At 37.4% G+C, this 18791-nt stretch overlaps 1 protein-coding gene across 1 annotated transcript in view; it reads right to left on the bottom strand.

Annotated features, from left to right (window-relative positions):
• Window positions 1-3163: 3163 nt before the first annotated feature.
• The window catches only part of LOC131046577 (protein NODULATION SIGNALING PATHWAY 2-like), a 55808-nt gene continuing 40180 nt past the window's right edge, over window positions 3164-18791 (bottom strand). Inside the window, exons 2-3 of the mRNA XM_057980339.2 lie at window positions 14843-15103; window positions 3164-3285 (exon numbers count right to left, since the gene is read on the bottom strand). Coding sequence (XP_057836322.2) covers window positions 3164-3285; window positions 14843-15103 — 383 coding nt within the window. The remainder of the gene's footprint in view (window positions 3286-14842; window positions 15104-18791) is intronic.

The raw sequence follows: 18791 nt of genomic DNA, 5'->3' as shown, positions 1-18791 counted from the left end.
TCAATAACTCCATTCTGTTGTGGTGTCCGAGGTGCTGACAACTATCTTTTGATTCCATTCACTTCATAGAATGTATTAAAATATTTAGATGTGAATTCTCCTCCTTGATCTGATCTTAAACATTTGATTTTCTTACCGGTTTCATTTTCAACCATTGCTTTGAATAGTTTGAACTTCCCAAGTGCTTCTGATTTTTCTCTGAGAAAAGTAACCCAACACATTCTAGAGTAATCATCAATAATTAGCATGAAATATCTATCACCTTGTAAGCTTTTAGTTCTAGCTGGACCACATAAATCAGTGTGAATTAGATCAACAGCATTATTGGATTTTTCTGGAATACTTTTAAAACTAGCTCTAACTTGTTTTCCAAATTGACATTCCTTGCAAATTGTATTCTGAGGTTTCACAATTTTAGGTAGATCTCTAACTGCCTTAGAAGTATTGATTTTTACCATGCAATCAAAATTTACATGACATAGTCTTTTATGCCATAACCAACTTTCATCTATATGTGCAATTAAGCATGCTTTTTCATTGCTATTCAAATGAAAGATATTACCTCTAGTCTGATTACCAGTTGCAATTTCCAAACCAGTTCTATTCATGATTTTGCATTTTCCATTTTTAAATTGTAACTGAAAACCTTTCTCAACTAATTGACCAACACTTAAAAGATTATGCTTTAATCCTTCAACATAGTAGACATTGTCAGTGTTATGTTTACCATCAAGAGATATTGAACCCTTACCTTTGATTGAATAGGCTTTGTCATCTCCAAATCTTACTAAACCTCCATTGTATTCTTGAAAGTTCAAGAATTTAACTTTGTCTCCAGTCATGTGATGTGAGCATCCTGAGTCAATAATCCATTCATCCTTTGATTCAACTTTAGCTGCTAGGGCTTGTTCTACCAGTTGAGCAGTAGGTGCCGGTTGATCTTTTGTTATAGCAATAAAAACCCATCCATTGTCTGCTAGATCCTCATCAGAATCATCAATCACACCTTCATCAACAATGTAACAAGATTTATCTTTGTTCTTCTTAAATCTATATCTCTGATATTCAGGATTAGGCTTGTATGTTCTTCGAGCTTCTTCTCTTAGTCTAGCATGTCTATCAGGGCATCTTGAAGCCATATGACCAATCTTATTGCAGTTAAAACATTTAAAGGGTGCTTTACCTTCATACTTACTTCCAATTGGACCTTTTCGCATTTTTCTTGCAAATAGTGCTTCAAGTTCTTCAAGCTCTTCATTCTCCTTCCTGGTTTCTTCAAGTTCTCTTGCATAAAAGGCTCTCCAGTCTGATTTGTCAAAAGATGGAGTAGATGATGTTGATGCTTTGAAGGCCAAATCAGTCTTTATAGTAGCAACAGGACCAAATTCCTCAATTTCAAAAGCTGAAAGTTTTCCAATCAATGTATCTCTAGTTACTGATGTATTAGGCATTGTTCTCAACTCATTTATACCCAAAACAATTTCTTTTACTCTTTCCATAAAAGCAGAAATCCTTTCATCTTCTTCCATTTTCAGATGTTCATACCTGACTCAGAAGCTTTCAAGTTTTGCAATTTTGACTATGGAATCTCCTTCATTCAGTGTTTCCAAATGATCCCAAATAGCTTTAGCAGTAGACCTATCTGATAATCCCATGATTTGTTGATCTGATAATGCACTCAAGAGTGCTTATCTTGCTTTGCAATCATTTTCTTCATCTTTGGCTAAAGTAGTTGGAGCAGTCAGACCAGCTATAGCAGCAGTATAACCATTCTTAGTAACTTCCCAGATGTCTTTACCAATGCAATTCAGATGTGTCTCCATTCTGATCTTCCATATCCCATAGTTGGTTCCATCAAGTTTAAGACTATCCTTCCTGAAATAACTAGTAGACATTGGATCTCCTCAAGTTGTTTAAATTTTGCAAAAAGAGGACTAGGCTCTGATACCAATTGTTAGGTCCCAGAGACAACTGAGAGGGGGGGGGGGGGGGTGAATCAGTTGTCTAATAAATTCAAATAAAAAACTTATTAACAAACTTAATACTTAATACCGGTAAACCAATTTAGTATGCCGGTAGACAGTGTTAACAGTAAATTGCTATACCGATAAGAATTAATGCATGAAACATAAACACAAATTCATCCACAACACATGACACCAATATTTGTACGTGGAAACCCTGAAAGGGGAAAAACCACGGTGGGAAAACTTACCCACAATCAGATGATACTACTGCAGATAGTAAGTGTACAAAAGGGGTTTGCACATGCAGAAAGGCCAACAGCCTAGAGCTCACTGCTCAATGACAAATGGGAGTCACACTGAGTACAGTTGGATGGTTAAATCCAATAAGAATGTACTGCACAAAATCGCATCTTCATATGCTGAATTCAGTACCGGTGTAATGCTGATATGCTTCTACAAAAACCTAACTTCACCTTCAAATGATGTCTTCGTGTATGCCTCTACTTTATCTCACATATACCTTCACTTGAATCTTTTTCGCATTCCACACTTGATCTTACATTTATACCATACCCTAAGACCAATTTTAGTAGGTCGGCTCTACAAGATATTACAATAAAAATATTTTACAAATAATATAATATCTGATGCAATAACCTATTAATCATGTCGGCTTAATGCATTTACAACAATAATAAATCATCTCCATAGCGTGCCATGCTGATCTGGAAAAGATAAACCTGCCGGTGTAACCCTAGATAACCTAGAACTATTTGCTAGTAAAAGCAAATATGCAAATATGAATATACCAATGATTATTACTTCAAAATAAAGTGTCCACATGATGTCTTCGACATTACCAAGTGTCTTCTATGTCATTCTAGGTCCGGTGAACATTATATCCTGCCGGTTAATCATATACTAGTAACTGTTGCACAAATTACTACTTGCCGGTGAATGTTGCTAGATCTCCAAAGTAGGTGTATTTAGTAGGTGTTGACATCAATGACAAAACCATACCAAAATACCAACACCGCCATTGCGGGCCAAGATCCGCAGGGACACCCGCAATGCCATTGCGGGCCGAGACCCGCAGGGACGCCCGCAACGCCATTGTGGGTTGCGACCCATAGGGGCGGCTACGACCGCCACTAAGGGCCGAGACATGCAGGGATGCCCGCGGGCTAGTGGTGGCCTCAGCCGCCACTATGGGTGGCCTCCTCAGCGTCGCCGCCACCGCCGCCTCCCTTAATATCTGCGGCTCTCCTTTTCTCGACACCCCTTCCCCTTTGGCCTTCCTCTGTCGCCTCCATTAAACCTACACACACACACATAGGGGCAAACAAAAATAAAAAAATTAAGATATGATAAAATATGCAACCCTAACCCATTTTCGGTTTAGGGTTAGCATTTAAAATAAAAGAGAAAATAATATATGCAACCCTAGCCCATATTGTTAGGTCCCGGAGACAACTGATGGGGCGGGTGAATCAGTTGTCAAATAAATTCAAAACAAAGAAAACTTAACCAACTGACTGCTTAATATCGGTGAACCAGTCTTTTATACCGGTGGACAGTTTTATCAGATAATTGCAATACCGGTAAAGATTAATGCATTAAACAAAAAGACAAAGTCATCCACAACACTTAACACCAATATTTGTACTTGGAAACCTTGAAAGGGGAAAAATGACGGTGGGAAACCTTACCCACAATCAGATGATACTACTGTAGATAGTAAGTGTATACAAATGGGGTCTGCACATGCAGAAAGGCCAAGCACCTAGAGCTTACTGCTCAAACACAAAATAGGAGTCACACTGACTACAATTGGATGGTTAAATCCAATAAGGATGTACTTCTCAAAATAGCATCTTCATATGCTGGATTCAGTACCGGTGTAGTTCTGATATGCTTTCACAAAAACCTTGCTTCACCTTCAAATGATGGCTGCGTGTATAGCTTTGCTTAATCTTGCATATATCTTCACATAATTCTTCTTTTCATTCCACATCCGATCTTACAAATAAGATCTTACATTTATATCATAACCTAGGACCAATTTTAGTAGGTCGGCTCTAAGAGATATTACAATAAAATCAATTTACAAATAAATTAATGCTCGATGCAATAACCCAGTCAACATGTCGGCTTAATGCATTTACAACAATAATAAGTCATCTCCATAGCATGCCATGCTGATTTGGAAAAGATAAACCTGCCGGTGTATAACCTGGACCTATTTGCCGGTAACAACAAATATGCAAATACGTATATACTAATAAATGATTTTCCAAGACAAACTGTCCAAATGATGACTTCAACATAACCAAGTGTTTTCCATGCCATTCCAAGTGCCGGTGATCATTATATCCTACCAGTGTACCAGATACTGGTGACTGTACATAAGTCATTTGCTTGCCGGTGAATGTTGTTGATTCTCCAAAGTGTCAGAGTTGATAAGGTTTAGTAGGTGTTGACATCAATGACAAAACCATACCAAAATAACAACAATCTCCCCCTTTGACATTGATGGCAATACAAGATGGAAAAACCATCAAAGTGCCAAAACAGAAATGCCAAATACCAAAATACCAATAATTACCAAAATATAATTAATCTTTCTCAAAGTAATAATCTCTCCCCCTGAGAGTGACATGTAATTCCTTGTGTTTTTCCATACCAATCACTCCCCCTTTGACATCAAATGCCAAAGTTACTACAAAAACAAGTTTATTACAAAATACAAACCAATTTAGTATACTAACTACTCCCCCTGAGAAGTAGCTTCCTCATCAAAGCCAGAGTAAATGATTTCTCTGTTAATTCTGTCGGTTGATAATAAACATCAACTCTCTAAGTATCTATCAGTGGGGGTATGACCCCAAGCTAATCTCTAAGATATTCAAAAGTCTCCTTAGGCAGAGGTTTAGTGAAAATATCTGCAATCTGCTCTTTAGTATTCACATAAACCAGTTTTATTTCTTTTGCTTCAACATTTTCCCTTAGAAAATTCAGTTTGATGGAAACATGTTTGGTTTTAGAATGTAGTACATGATTCTTAGATATATCAATTGCTGCAGTGTTATCACAATAGATGGTTATAGGTTCCTTGCATTTTACCTTTATGTATTTCAACATTTGTTTAAGCCATAGTACCTGTGTACAGTTAGTTGCTGCTAAAACATATTCTGATTCTGCTATTGATAAGGATGTACAACTTTGTTTCTTACTCAACCAAGAAACCAGTCTGCTTCCAAGAAAAAATGCTCCACCGGTGGTGCTTTTTCTATCATCCACATCTCCTGCCCAATTTGCATTTGTGTATGCACATAATTCAAAGTTTTCATCTCTAGGATACCATAATCCAAGATTTGTAGTGCCTTGTAAGTACCGAAAAATCCTTTTTACTATTGATTCATGATTTTCTCTTGGATTACTCTGAAATCTTGAAACAATACATACTGCATTCATGATATCAAGTCTGATTTGTGTCAAATACAGTAAACCTCCTATCATAGATTTGTAGCTAGTTGGATTAACATGTGTAGATTCATCCCTAAGTGACAGTTTGTCATTTGTAGTCATAGGTGTGCTTACCGGTTTAGAGTTTTCCATCCGAAATTTCTTTAGTAACTCCTTTAAGTACTTGGATTGACTCAAGAATATACCTTTATCAGTCTGTGAAATCTGCAATCCTAGAAAGAATTTTATTTCTCCAATCATAGACATTTCAAATTCTTCCTGCATTTCAATAGAAAAGTCTTTACATAATCCATCTTCTCCTCCAAAGATTATATCATCAACAAAAACTTCTATAGCCAAGATTTCATCATTAGTCACTTTATAATATAAGTTGCTGTCAGCATTACCTTTAGAAAAACCAATCTTCAAAAGATACTTATCCAATCTTGCATACCAAGCTCTTGGAGCTTATTTCAATCCATACAAAGCTTTCTTTAACTTGCAAACCATGTCTTTGTTATCTATCAGAGAAAATCCATCAGGTTGTTCAATGTAAACTTCTTCAAGATCTCCATTCAGAAATGCACATTTAATATCCATTTGATATACTTTGTAGTTCTTATATGCTGCAAAAGCCAAAAATAATCTGACTGCCTCAATTCTAGCTACCGGTGCAAAGGTCTCATTATAATTAATTCCTTCTTTCTAAGAATATCTCTTACACACTAGTCTTGCTTTATTTCTGACAACCTTACCATCTTCATTAAGTTTGTTTCTGAATACCCATTTGGTTCCAATTACATTTTTATCTTTAGGCCGGGGAACTAATGTCCAAGTGTTATTCTTCTCAATTTTTTCTAATTCTTCTTCCATAGCTTTAATCCAATATTTATCTTCACATGCCTCATTAACTGATGATGGTTCAATTTGAGAAATAAGACATACCTCTTCATTTTCCAATCTTCCTCTTGTCATAACTCCTTTGTACTTGTTTCCAATTATCTAATCTTCAGAATGATTCAATCTTACATACTAGGGTGTCTTTGTTTGCTGTTGTTCCTTAGTAATAGTGGAATTTTTAGATGATACCGGTGTAACTAGATCTTCATTCTGTACCAGTGGGTTCAGTGTAGGTTCATTTGTTAGAATTTCTGTTGCCGGTTCAGAATTTATATACCTTGAAGTTCCTCTGAATTGTTCATCAATCTTCACATTTGTACTCTCAACAATTTTCTGCAATCTTTTGTTAAAATATCTATATGCTTTACTCTTAGATGATTAACCAAGAAATATTCCTTCATCACTTCTAGGATCAAATTTCCCAATATACTCATCTCTTCTAATATAGCATTTACTTCCAAATATTCTGAAATATTTAAGAGTAGAAGTAATACCAAACCATAGTTCATGAGGGGTCTTACCGGTTTCACCTTTGATATGAGCTTTGTTGAATGTATATACTGTTGTACTTATTGCCTCTCTCCAATATACATGTGGTAGGTTTTCTTCTAATAACATACTTCTAGCTACATCCAAGATAGTTCTATTTTTGTTTTCAACAACTCCATTTTGTTGTAGTGTTTGAGGTGTTGATAGCCGTCTTCTGATTCCATTCACTTCACAAAATGCATTAAATTCCTTAGATGTAAATTCTCCTCCTTGATCTGATCCTAGACATTTGATTTTCTTACCAGTTTCATTTTCTACCATAGCTTTGAACAGTTTGAACTTTCCAAATGCTTCTAATTTTTCTCTGAGAAAAGTAAGCCAACACATTCTAGAATAGTCATCAATGATTAGCATGAAATATCTATCACCTTGCAAGCTTTTAGTTCTAGTTGGACCACATAAATCAGTATGAATTAAGTCAAGAGCATTATTGGATTTTTCTGGAATACTTTTAAAGGTAGTTCTAACTTGTTTTCCAAATTGACATTCCTTATATACTGTATTGTGAGGTTTGACAATTTTAGGTAAATCTCTAACTACTTTAGTAGTACTGATCTTCACCATGCAATCAAAGTTTACCTGACAGAGTCTCATATGCCATAGCCAACTTTCATCAATATGTGCAATCAAGCATGTCTTTTCACTATTATTCAAATGAAAGATATTACCTCTAGTTTGATTACCGGTTGCAATTTCTAAACCAGTTCTATTCATGATTTTGCATTTTCCATTTTTGAATTGTAACTGAAATCCTTTCTCAACTAATTGACCAACACTCAAAAGATTATTCTTTAAACCTTTAACATAGTAAACATTGTTAGTATTATGCTTACCATCAAGAGATATTGTACCTTTACCTTTGATCAGATAGACTTTATCATCTCCAAATCTCACTAGACGTCCATTATATTCTTGAAAGTTCAAGAATTTACCTTTTATCACCTGTCATATGATGTGAGCATCCTGAATCAATGATCCATTCATCCTTTACTTCAATTTTATCTACCAAGGCCTACTCTATCGGTTGGACTATAGGTGCTAGTTGATCTTTTGTTATAGCAACAAAAACCCATCCATTGTCTGTCAGATCCTCATCAGAATCATCAGTCACACCTTCATCAACAAGATAATAAGATTTATCTTTATTCTTCATAAATCTGTACATCTGATATTCAGGGTTAGGCTTGTATGTTCTTCTAGCTTCTTCTCTTAGTCTAGCATGTCTATCATGGCATCTTGAAGCCATATAACTAATCTTATTACAGTTAAAACATTTAAAGGGTGCTTTACCTTCATACTTACTTCCAACTGGACCTTTAAGCATTTTCCTTGCAAATAGTGCTTCAATTTCTTCAAGTTCATCATTTTCTTTCCTGCTTTCTTCAAGTTCTCTTGCATAAAAGGCTTTCCAATCAGATTTGTCAAATGATGATGCAGATGATGTTGATGATTTAAAGGCTAAATCTATCTTTATAGTAGCAACAGGACCAAATTCCTCAATTTCAAAGGCTGAAAGTTTTCCAATCAATGTATCTCTAGTTACTGATGTATTATGCATTGTTCTTAACTCATTTATAGCGGTGACCTTCATTTTATATGCCGGTAGAAATCCTCTTAAAACTTTTGAAACAATTTCATCTTCACTTAAGGTTCCTCCACAACATTTAATACCCAAAACAATTTCATTAACTCTTTCCATAAAAGCAGAAATCCTTTCATCTTCTTCCATTTTCAGATTTTCATACCTGACCCAAAAGCTTTCATGCTTTGCAATTTTGACTATGGAATCGACTTCATTTAGTGTTTCCAAATGATCCCAAATAGCTTTAGCAGTTGATCTATCAGATAATCCCATGATTTGTTGATCTGTTAATGCGCTCAAAAATGCTTCTCTTGCTTTGCAATCATTTTCTTCATCTTTAGTCAAGTTAGGTGGATTAGGCTGGCTTTGAGTAGGAGCAGTATAGCCATTCTTTGTAACATCCCAGATGTCCTTTCCAATGCTATTTAAATGTGTCTCCATTCTGATCTTCAATATGCCATAGTTGGTTCCATCAAGTTTAGGATTGTCCTTCCTGAAATAGTTAGTAGAGATTGGATCTCCTCAAGCTGTTAAACTTCTGCAAAAGAGGACTAGGGACTAGGCTCTGATACCAATTGTTAGGTCCTGGAGACAACTGAGGGCGGGGGGGGGGGGTGAATCAGTTGTCAAATAAATTCAAAACAAAAACAACTTAACCAACTGACTGCTTAATACCGGTGAACCAGTCTTTTATACCGGTGGATAGTTTTATTAGATAATTGCAATACCGGTAAAGATTAATGCATGAAACAAAAAGACAAAGTCATCCACAACACTTAACACCAATATTTGTACGTGGAAACCCTGTAAGGGGAAAAACCACAGTGGGAAACCTTACCCACAATTAGATGATACTAATGCAGATAGTAAGTGTATACAAATGGGGTCTGCACATGCAGAAAGGCCAACCGCCTAGAGCTCACTGCTCAAACACAAAATAGGAGTCACACTGACTACAATTGGATGGTTAAATCTAATAAGGATGTATTGCTCAAAATAACATCTTCATATGCTAGATTCAGTATCGGTGTAGTTCTGATATGCTTTCACAAAAACCTTGCTTCACCTTCAAATGATGTCTGCGTGTATAGCTCTGCTTAATCTTGCATATACCTTCACATAATTCTTCTTTTCATTCCACATCTGATCTTACAAATAAGATCTTACATTTATATCATAACCTAGGACCAATTTTAGTAGGTCGGCTCTAAGAGATATTACAATAAAATCAATTTACAAATAAATTAATGCCCGATGCAATAACTGATTCAACATGTTGGCTTAATGCATTTACAACAACAATAAGTCATCTCCATAGCATGCCATGTTGATCTGGAAAAGATAAACCTGCCAGTGTATAACCTGGACCTATTTGCCGGTAACAACAAATATGGAAATATGTATATACTAATAAATGATTTTCCAAGACAAAGTGTCCAAACGATGTCTTCAACATAACCAAGTGTTTTCCATGCCATTCCAAGTGCCAGTGATCATTATATCCTGCTGGTGTACCAGATACCGATGACTGTGCATAAGTCATTTGCTTGCCGGTGAATGTTGTTGATTCTCCAAAGTGCCAAAGTTGATAAGGTTTAGTAGGTGTTGACATCAATGACAAAACCATACCAAAATACCAACACATATTCGGGTTAGGGTTAGCATTTAGAAAATATAAAATGAATAGGTTAGTATAGGAATAGATCAACCCTAATTAGGGTTCACAATTAAAATAATATTAAAATGAAATGAGAGGGAATTCATTTTTTAATTTTGAAAAAGAAGAATCCCCCCCCCCCCATTTAACTATAGCTATGTGGGATTAATTTTAACTCTTTATTTTGACTAAGGTGAAAATTGATTAATTTTAATATAGTCTTTATTATCAAGGTATAATTAAAATTGGGGATTAACTTTTATATAGCTACATTAATCACATAATTGATTTAATTTTATTAACTAGGGTTATTAATGAGAAATTTAATATAGTTATTTCTCATATTTAATTAAATATGGATGTAGGGTTAAATTTCTTTTGGGGGATTGTATTAATGAAATTTATTAATTGTTTTATGCGAATTCTAGCCTATGAGGTCATTATTGGCCGATTATTAAATAGTTGAAATTCAAATGTCTTAGGGGATTTAAATTTGAATGTAATATAGAATGAATTAATTAATCTGATATTATATTTGAATTAGGTTAACTTTATTAATTTAATTAAAGGCATTTTTTGCGGTTGCTCAATAAATTTTTTTTAATATAAGTTAGCATTATCATTATTTTATTTAGTCCTGAGTATTTTAAATACTATTGAAATAATTAATATCTCCCGATTCTTGTTGGAGAATTTTAATTAGAGGAAATTATTTAGTTTAATTAGATTAATTAATTAAGTTAAGATGACCCTCTTAGGGAATAATTAGTCTTCTCTAATTATTATCACCATATTGATTTAGTTAATTAAATAAACTTTAGTAAACGACTCCATTTAACCTAGAGTTAACCCTTAGTTAAGACAAAACTTATTCATTCCTTTTTAAACGTAGATGTTTTAATGAATTTATGTTGTTTTTAAAAAAAAAATTGTTGTTCCGTTTTTGCCCAAAAGTTTGGGCATGACATATATCCTCATCTATCTTGATATAACACTTTCTACCAAAAATTATGAAATATCTCATATGAGGAACATGACCAAACCATAGCTCATAAGGAGTCTTACCAGTGTCACCTTTAATATGAACGCGGTTGAATGTGTAGACAACAGTGCTAACAACTTCTCTCCAATAGATCTTTGGAATATTCCCTTCAATCGGCATAGTCCTTGCAACATCAAAGACAATCCTGTTCTTCCTTTCAATAACTCCATTCTGTTGTGGGGTTCTAGGAGCAAATAGTTGTCTTCTAATCCCATGCTTCTTATAGAATGAATTAAACTCACCAGAACATAATTCTCCTCCTTTGTCATATCTCAAACATTTCACCTTCAATACTGTCTCAGTCTCAACATTTGTTTTGAATATCTTGAATTTTTCCAGTGCTTCTAATTTCTCCTTCAAAAATAACATAAAATATGTGTCACCTTGCACACTTTTAACATTTGTAGGTCCACATAGGTCAGTATGGACAAGATCTAGAAATCAATCAGATGTATACTATTTTCTCTTGAAATAAATCCTTGTTTTCTTACCCAATTGACATTCCTTACATACCGGATTAGCAGACTTAACAATTCTAGGCAAATCTCTAACAAATTGAGTATAATTTATTTTAATCATTGAATCAAAGTTAACATGACACATTCTCCTATGCCACAACCAACTTTCATCAATCTGAGCAATCAAACAAATTTTCTCACCGGCATTCAAATGAAAGATATTACCTTCAATCTTAGTTCCATATGCAATCTCTATACCAGAGGCATTTAAGATCTTGCATTTACCATTCTTGAAATTTAAATCATAACCTTTTTCAACCATTTGTCCAACACTCAAAAGATTATGCTTCAAACATTCAACATATAAGACAACATCAGTGTTATGCTTACCATTAAAGGAAATAAAACCTCTACCACGAATCACACGGGCTTTGTCATCTCCAAATCTTACTATTCCACTATCATACCCTTCCATATTCACAAATTTTCTTTTATCACCGGTCATATGATGTGAACAACCACTATCAATCACCCATTCATATTTCTCTTCAACTTTAGCAGCTAAAGATTTCTCCTCAATAGTGCAGCTTGTGGAATCAACAAAAACCGATACATCTTCTTTCATATCAATAAAGACAACTTCATCTCCTTCTGATTCTTCATTTCTAACACCTACATCAACAACATAGTAGTAGTTCTTCTTATGCTTAGACATTCTCTCTAGGCATCTAGAAGCAAAATGTCCTATCTTATTGCAAGAGAAACATTTCAAAGGCAATTTTCCATCATACTTACCGGCTCCCGTAGGCAATCTCTAGGCAATCAATGCTTCAAGCTCTTCCAATTCTCTTTATTGCTCGTGCATCTCTCTTCTCTCTCTTTCATATCTGGATATTCTACATTTCATATCTGGATATTCTACATTCTTCAGGGTCATATTTTTTCTTTCCAAATACAAATGCTCTAAATGTTGTCTGAGACTTTTCATTTGATTCACCAAATTCTCTCCGCTCAAATGCAATAATCTTTCCAACCAATATGTCTCTTGTCACAATAGTCACACTCTGGATCTCATCAATAGAAGCTACCTTATGTTTGTAAGAAAAAGTCAATGATCTCAGCACCTTAGTAACAATTTCATCTTCTTCAAGGGTTCCACCAACACAACTGATACCTAGGAAATGTTCATTCACTTTATCCATAAAGGAATTTATGTTCTCTTCTTCTCCCATTCTCAACATCTCGTATTTCCCTTTCAAACTCTACAACTTAGCAACTTTGACCTGTTTATCTCCTTAATACAGGGTTTCAAGCTTCTCCCAGATCTCATGTGCAGTTTGAAGTCCCATTACATTTGTCATCTCTGAATCAGTTAGGGAACTCAACAATGCTTCCTTTTCTATAATGTTATTTTTAGCTTCCTTGATATCATCAGGAGTAACCGGTCCATTCGGTGGAGCAGAATAGACAATCTTTGTAATCTTATAGTAATCTTATCCAAGGCATCACAAGTGCACCTCTATCTGATTCTTCCATATAACATAGTTACTTCCATCAAATCTCAGACTCTCGTTAAAGATAACACTTCCACTTCTAGTTGCTATCCCATATCTCCTTAAGAAGTTAAGCTTCTTCTGGAGGATCTAGCTCTGATACAAATTGTTGGCAACAACAAGGAGTGAAAAATGAGAGGTGGGGGGTGAATTATTTTTCTATCAGATATACAAACTCAACCACAAGTTCAAATCTGATAAACTATAGCAACAATAAAGATAAGAAAATTGATAGCACAACACAAAACCTATTTTTTGACCTGGAAAACCCGGTTAAGGGGAAAACCATGTTGGGAACCTATCCACAATAAGATGATACTCTGTAGTAGTATGTGAAAAATATTACAATGGGGAATGCACTAGTATTCAGGCACACTGCCTAGAGCTTACAACTCAAGAAACAATAATCCGGAAGGCTACAACCCTCAGGGAAGGTTCACTACCTTACAAGGAAGTCTCACTGACTTACAAACTGATCAAACTACAATCTGGAAGAAATGAAGTAAAATAATAACATCTCCAAATTCCTGATGACATTTTTGATTAAGCACAATTGTCTTCTCTGCAACGCCAGTCTCTACTCAATACATCACACTAAAAGATGAATCCTTGTTCGCACATACACCACTCTCTGATAATGCAGGCACAACCACGATACACAAGTATGAAAATATCACCTATTTATACAATTCATCAACCTTGACAACAAGGTCGACTAAACCTTCAACTCACAATTACAAAATTAAATCACACGATACAAAGATCGACCACCGGACCAATGTAATGATATACATGATATAACATGGACCTAATTCAAATCCCCAAATGTGCAACACCACTAAAAATCACGCCAAGATCAATTGCAACATACTACACCACTAGGAAAACCACATAACATGAAGAATATCATCGGTTTAGCAAAATCACCAAGAACACACACAACAATCAATGCGGATCACCAAAACATGTTAGAGTAAAGTAATTAATTAACTTTGCTCTCCTCTTAAGATTTCTCTTTATGCATACATTAGTCATTTAATAATTAATATTTAATTATTAAATTCTCACACCTTAGGGTTAGGTTTTCCTTTTGGTGTTGATCTCCTTTATAAGGATTGATCTCTTGTATTATTCATCTTCTTGATTCATTTTTCTCTGATAATACATCTTTTCTCTTTGTCAGAGCCAAAACCCTTGTATTCGTTCTCTCTCTTTCTCTGTGACAGGTTTCTTGCATGCAGGTTTCTTTTGGGTTCTGTGGATTTGTATTTCTCAAATCCTACATGGTATCAGAGCTAGATCTGCTGCAGCTTGTTCAGACTTTTGAAAGATTTTGAGATCCAGGTTTTGGTTGCATCAGATCTGTGTTTGTCTTCTGTTTTTTTATTTTGGAATAGGGGGTATTTTTTTTTTCGGTGCACTTTAAGCCCAAACGGACCTCACCGTTGAGCTCGTAGCACCCAAAAACCCCTATTTCCATATAAAATTCGTCCGATTTGGACACAGTTGCACCAGGAGGCAAATTTTTTTTGGCCCCAAGGCTGTACGACCCTAGGGCACGAAAACCGAGGCGGAAAAATAAAAAAAACCAGAAAAATAATATAAAAAACGCAGTTTTTTATAACAAAAACAGTGCAGCCGATTGGGAGCACCGCGCCGCCGCCCGCACAGCCCGGCGGCCACCGCCGCCGGCGGTCAACCGCCCCCGCGCCGCCTGCCGCCCGCCGCGCCGCCCGTCGAGAACCCCCACCCGAGCGCCGCCCGCCCGCAGCCAGCGCGCCGCCCCCGCGTCGCTGCCTCCTGCGCCCACCCTTGGTCACCCAGAGGACCAGGGGCTGATTTTTTTTAAGCCCTTGAGGACTTAGGGGCCCATCTGGGTTCTTTTTGAAGCTGTTTTTACAAAATCGGGCATAACTTGGGCATCCGATCTCTGTTTTTCGAAAACAAATAGGCGTTGGAAAGCTGGTTCCGAGCCGGATCTAATTAATGCAGGACTTTTTTTCTGATTTTGCCGTTTTGTAGTGTTTTTTTCTAGTCAAAGTCAGAACAAGTTTTTTGCACTCCAGGAGCCATATCTTTTGCATACAGACTCCGTTTTTCGAAAGCGAATAGGCATCAGAAAGGTGGTTCTCTGCTCTTTCCAGCTCTACAGTCTATTTCATCAAAAAAATCTTCAGGTGCTCCAAATTTTGTCTCAACCCGTTATTGCTTTCTATCATTTTCTGGCTTTCAGTTTGTACTGGGGATTAGTTTTTTGCATTGTGGGGGGGTGTTTTCTCTTGCTTTCTGTTATTTACATCAGAAAACTAGCATTTAAAAACACCAATACAAAAAAAATCAAACCCCCTTCTGCATCTTCTGTCTAGTTCTGAAAGACCACTTAATAATAATTAAAAATTCAGAGCAGTTGAGGCATAGTTCACAGGATGGCAGACAAACCTATTGAATCTCTCACACCGCATAATTACCACACTTGGAAGGGTCGCATGATGACTCTTCTCCAGTCAAAAGGGTTATGGTCCTGTTTGGATGAGGTTCAGCCTCAGTTGACACATCCTTTTGAGATTATGCAACACAGGAACAATATGGATCAGGCTATGGGATTGATGGCTTTACACATTTCCGACAGTCGCCAGTTTCATCTTGAGGGTTGTATCACTCCTCGAGCCATTTGGATCAAGTTTGAAGGACTTTTTGGTACTGTCAACGAGTTCAGAGCTTTGCAGCTTGAGGCAGAGTTAACTTCCTTGGTATCTGATTCATTTCCTTCTATTGAGGACTTTTTGATGAAGTTCAAACAACAAAGATCAATCTTGCAGGGTTGTGGTAAGACTAAGACTGATATAGAGTGCATTTTCCTGATTCTCTCCAAGCTTCGGGGTCCATTTCAGATCTTCTCTTCGACCTTCTATTCCACCATGGATGCCTTGGGTGCTCGACATGTCTTGCCTTCTTTTGAGGTCTTTTGTGATCATCTGACTCGTGAGCAAGCTAAGCTTAAGCAGTTGGATTCACTTTCAGGTTCACAGAACCAAGCATTGGTAGCCCAGTCCTCCAAAGGAAAACAGAAGCAGAAACCGAAGCCTAAGAAAGATTCAGAGGCTAGTGAGAATCCCTCCAAGCCACCACCTAAGTCTGATTCAAAACCACAATTCAATTCTAAACAAGGAAAATCTTCAAAGTCTGGTGAGTCTTCCTCCAAGACTAAGAAGAAATCAGGTGATCCTTGCAGTTTTTGTGGCAAGGAAGGACATCCCATTTCCAGGTGTTGGAAACGTTTAGAGGCTTTGGAGGAAGCCATGCAGCAGCATAATATCAGTGCACCACAACCTCCTTCACAGCCCACAGGGAAAGGTCATGCTCTTTCTGCACGAGCATTGTCCTCAGCGTCCACTTGGATTCTAGATTCTGGTGCCTCTCACCATATGACACACACAGAGGATTTGGTCACCGCTCTTGCTCCTACAGGCACTAGACATATTGCAGTTGGTGACTCAGCACAACTTTCCGTTCAGGGTTCTGGTACTGTTTCATTGGATGGTGGTTGTCTTCAGGATGTGCTTTTGGTTCCTGACATTTTGACAAACCTTCTATCCGTTTATCAGATTTGCCACTCTGGCTCTGGTAAGACAGTTGAGTTCTCTCCACATGATGTGGTTATTCGAGATCTTCATGATCCTGACTTGGTTGTGGCTACTGGGAGTGTGGATTCTGCATCTCACTTATATAGTTTTGATGGCTTTGAGAGTTCAGACACTGTTGGTTCCTCTCTTATAGCACATGCAGATTCAGTGAGCAGGCTTTGGCATGAGCGTTTTGGTCATGTCAATTACAGATATCTACAGCAGATGAGTACACAGGCACTTGTGATTGGGCTTCCACAGATTTCTTGTATAGATGGTGTATGTCGTGGTTGTGTCCTTGGCAAACATCATCGACATCCTTTTCCTAAGGGTCGAGCCTCTCGTGCTAGGGCAGCCCTAGAGTTGGTACATAGTGATCTTATGTCCTTTCCGACTCCTTCTTTTTCAGGGGCCCGTTATGTACTCACTTTTATTGATGACTTCTCCAGACGTACATGGGTGTACTTTCTTAAGTACAAGTCTGATGTCTTTGACTCTTTCAAGAAGTTTAAGACATTTGTGGAGAAGCAATCTGGACTTTCTATCAGGAGGATACACACAGATAATGGGGGGGAGTATGTAAATCAGGCTTTCAGAGATTTTTGCACTGAGCATGGTTTACAGCATCAGTTTACAGTTTCTTATACCCCTCAATAGAATGGTGTTGCTGAGAGAAAGAACAGAACCTTACGGGAGATGGCAAATTGTATGATACAGTCTTGAGCTATGAGTTCTTCATTTTGGGCTGAGGCAGTCAATTGTGCCAATTATATTCAGAATCGGATGCCCCATAAGGCATTACGACATATGACTCCTGAGGAGGCTTGGACCCATGTCAAGCCCGATGTTTCTACATTCTGAGTTTTTGGTAGTGAGGCTTGGGCATTTATTCCTGATGCTCAGCGGATAGCCATGGAGAGGAAGAGCCGACCACTCATATTTGTTGGCTACTGTGAGGATGTTAAGGCATACAGGTTGTTTGATCCTGATTCCAGAGAGGTCTTGTTTCGGCGGGATGTCCAGTTTGATGAGTGCTATCCTCAGATGGATTCTCCATCACCAGCTTCTCCCTCATTGCCTACTCCTTCCTCTTCATCTCTTGAGGATTACTTATCTCTTGAGGATGATGTAGATCATGATCCACCATCTCCACCACCACCAGTTGCTCCGTCTTTGCCGAAGTGGGCCCATGATACTGTTGATGCAGCTGGTTCTTTGGTAGGTGATCCTTCAGATACTCGTCGCACTCGTGCTCAGACATCTAGTTCTAGTCTTTTGAGTCATACCCTTTCAGATGATCCTCAAAAGTTTTCAGAGGTGATAGGACACCCAGAGTGGGATAGGGCCATGGATGAGGAGTATTCTTCTTTGATGAAGAATCATACTTGGGATCTTTGTCCTCTTCCTAAGGGAAGAAAGTTGGTTCGGTGCAAGTGGGTGTATCGTACCAAGTATGTTGTAGATGGTTCTATTGATAAGTATAAGGCCCGTCTTGTTGCGAAGGGGTTTTCTCAGGTAGAGGGTATTGACTACTCTGAGACCTTTGCTCCTGTCGCCAAGATGAATTCTATACGCCTGGTACTTTCACTTGCAGCTTCACAGGGATGGCAGTGTTTCAGATGGATGTGAAGAGTGCCTTCTTGCATGGAGACCTACATGAGGAGATCTATATGGAGCAGCCTCCGGGTTTTGTGCAGGACACTTCTTTGGTTTGCAGACTTCGACATTCATTGTATGGTCTCAAACAAGCCCCCAGGGCTTGGTATGAGAAGATGGACTCCTTCTTGCTTTCCTCACACTTCACACGCTGTCATTCCGATCACACAGTCTATATTCAGCGTCAGGAGGGTGATCTTTTGATTCTAGTGCTATATGTAGATGATCTCATCATTACAGGTAGCTCATCCTCCATGATTCAGAGTGTTCAGAGAGCTTTGATGGAGCAGTTTGAGATGACAGATCTTGGTCTCTTGCACTTCTTTCTGGGTCTACAGG

This window comes from Cryptomeria japonica, chromosome 2, assembly GCF_030272615.1.
Source record: "Cryptomeria japonica chromosome 2, Sugi_1.0, whole genome shotgun sequence".
NCBI classification, from domain to species: domain Eukaryota; kingdom Viridiplantae; phylum Streptophyta; class Pinopsida; order Cupressales; family Cupressaceae; genus Cryptomeria; species Cryptomeria japonica.
This window is presented reverse-complemented; position numbering and strand designations above follow the sequence as displayed.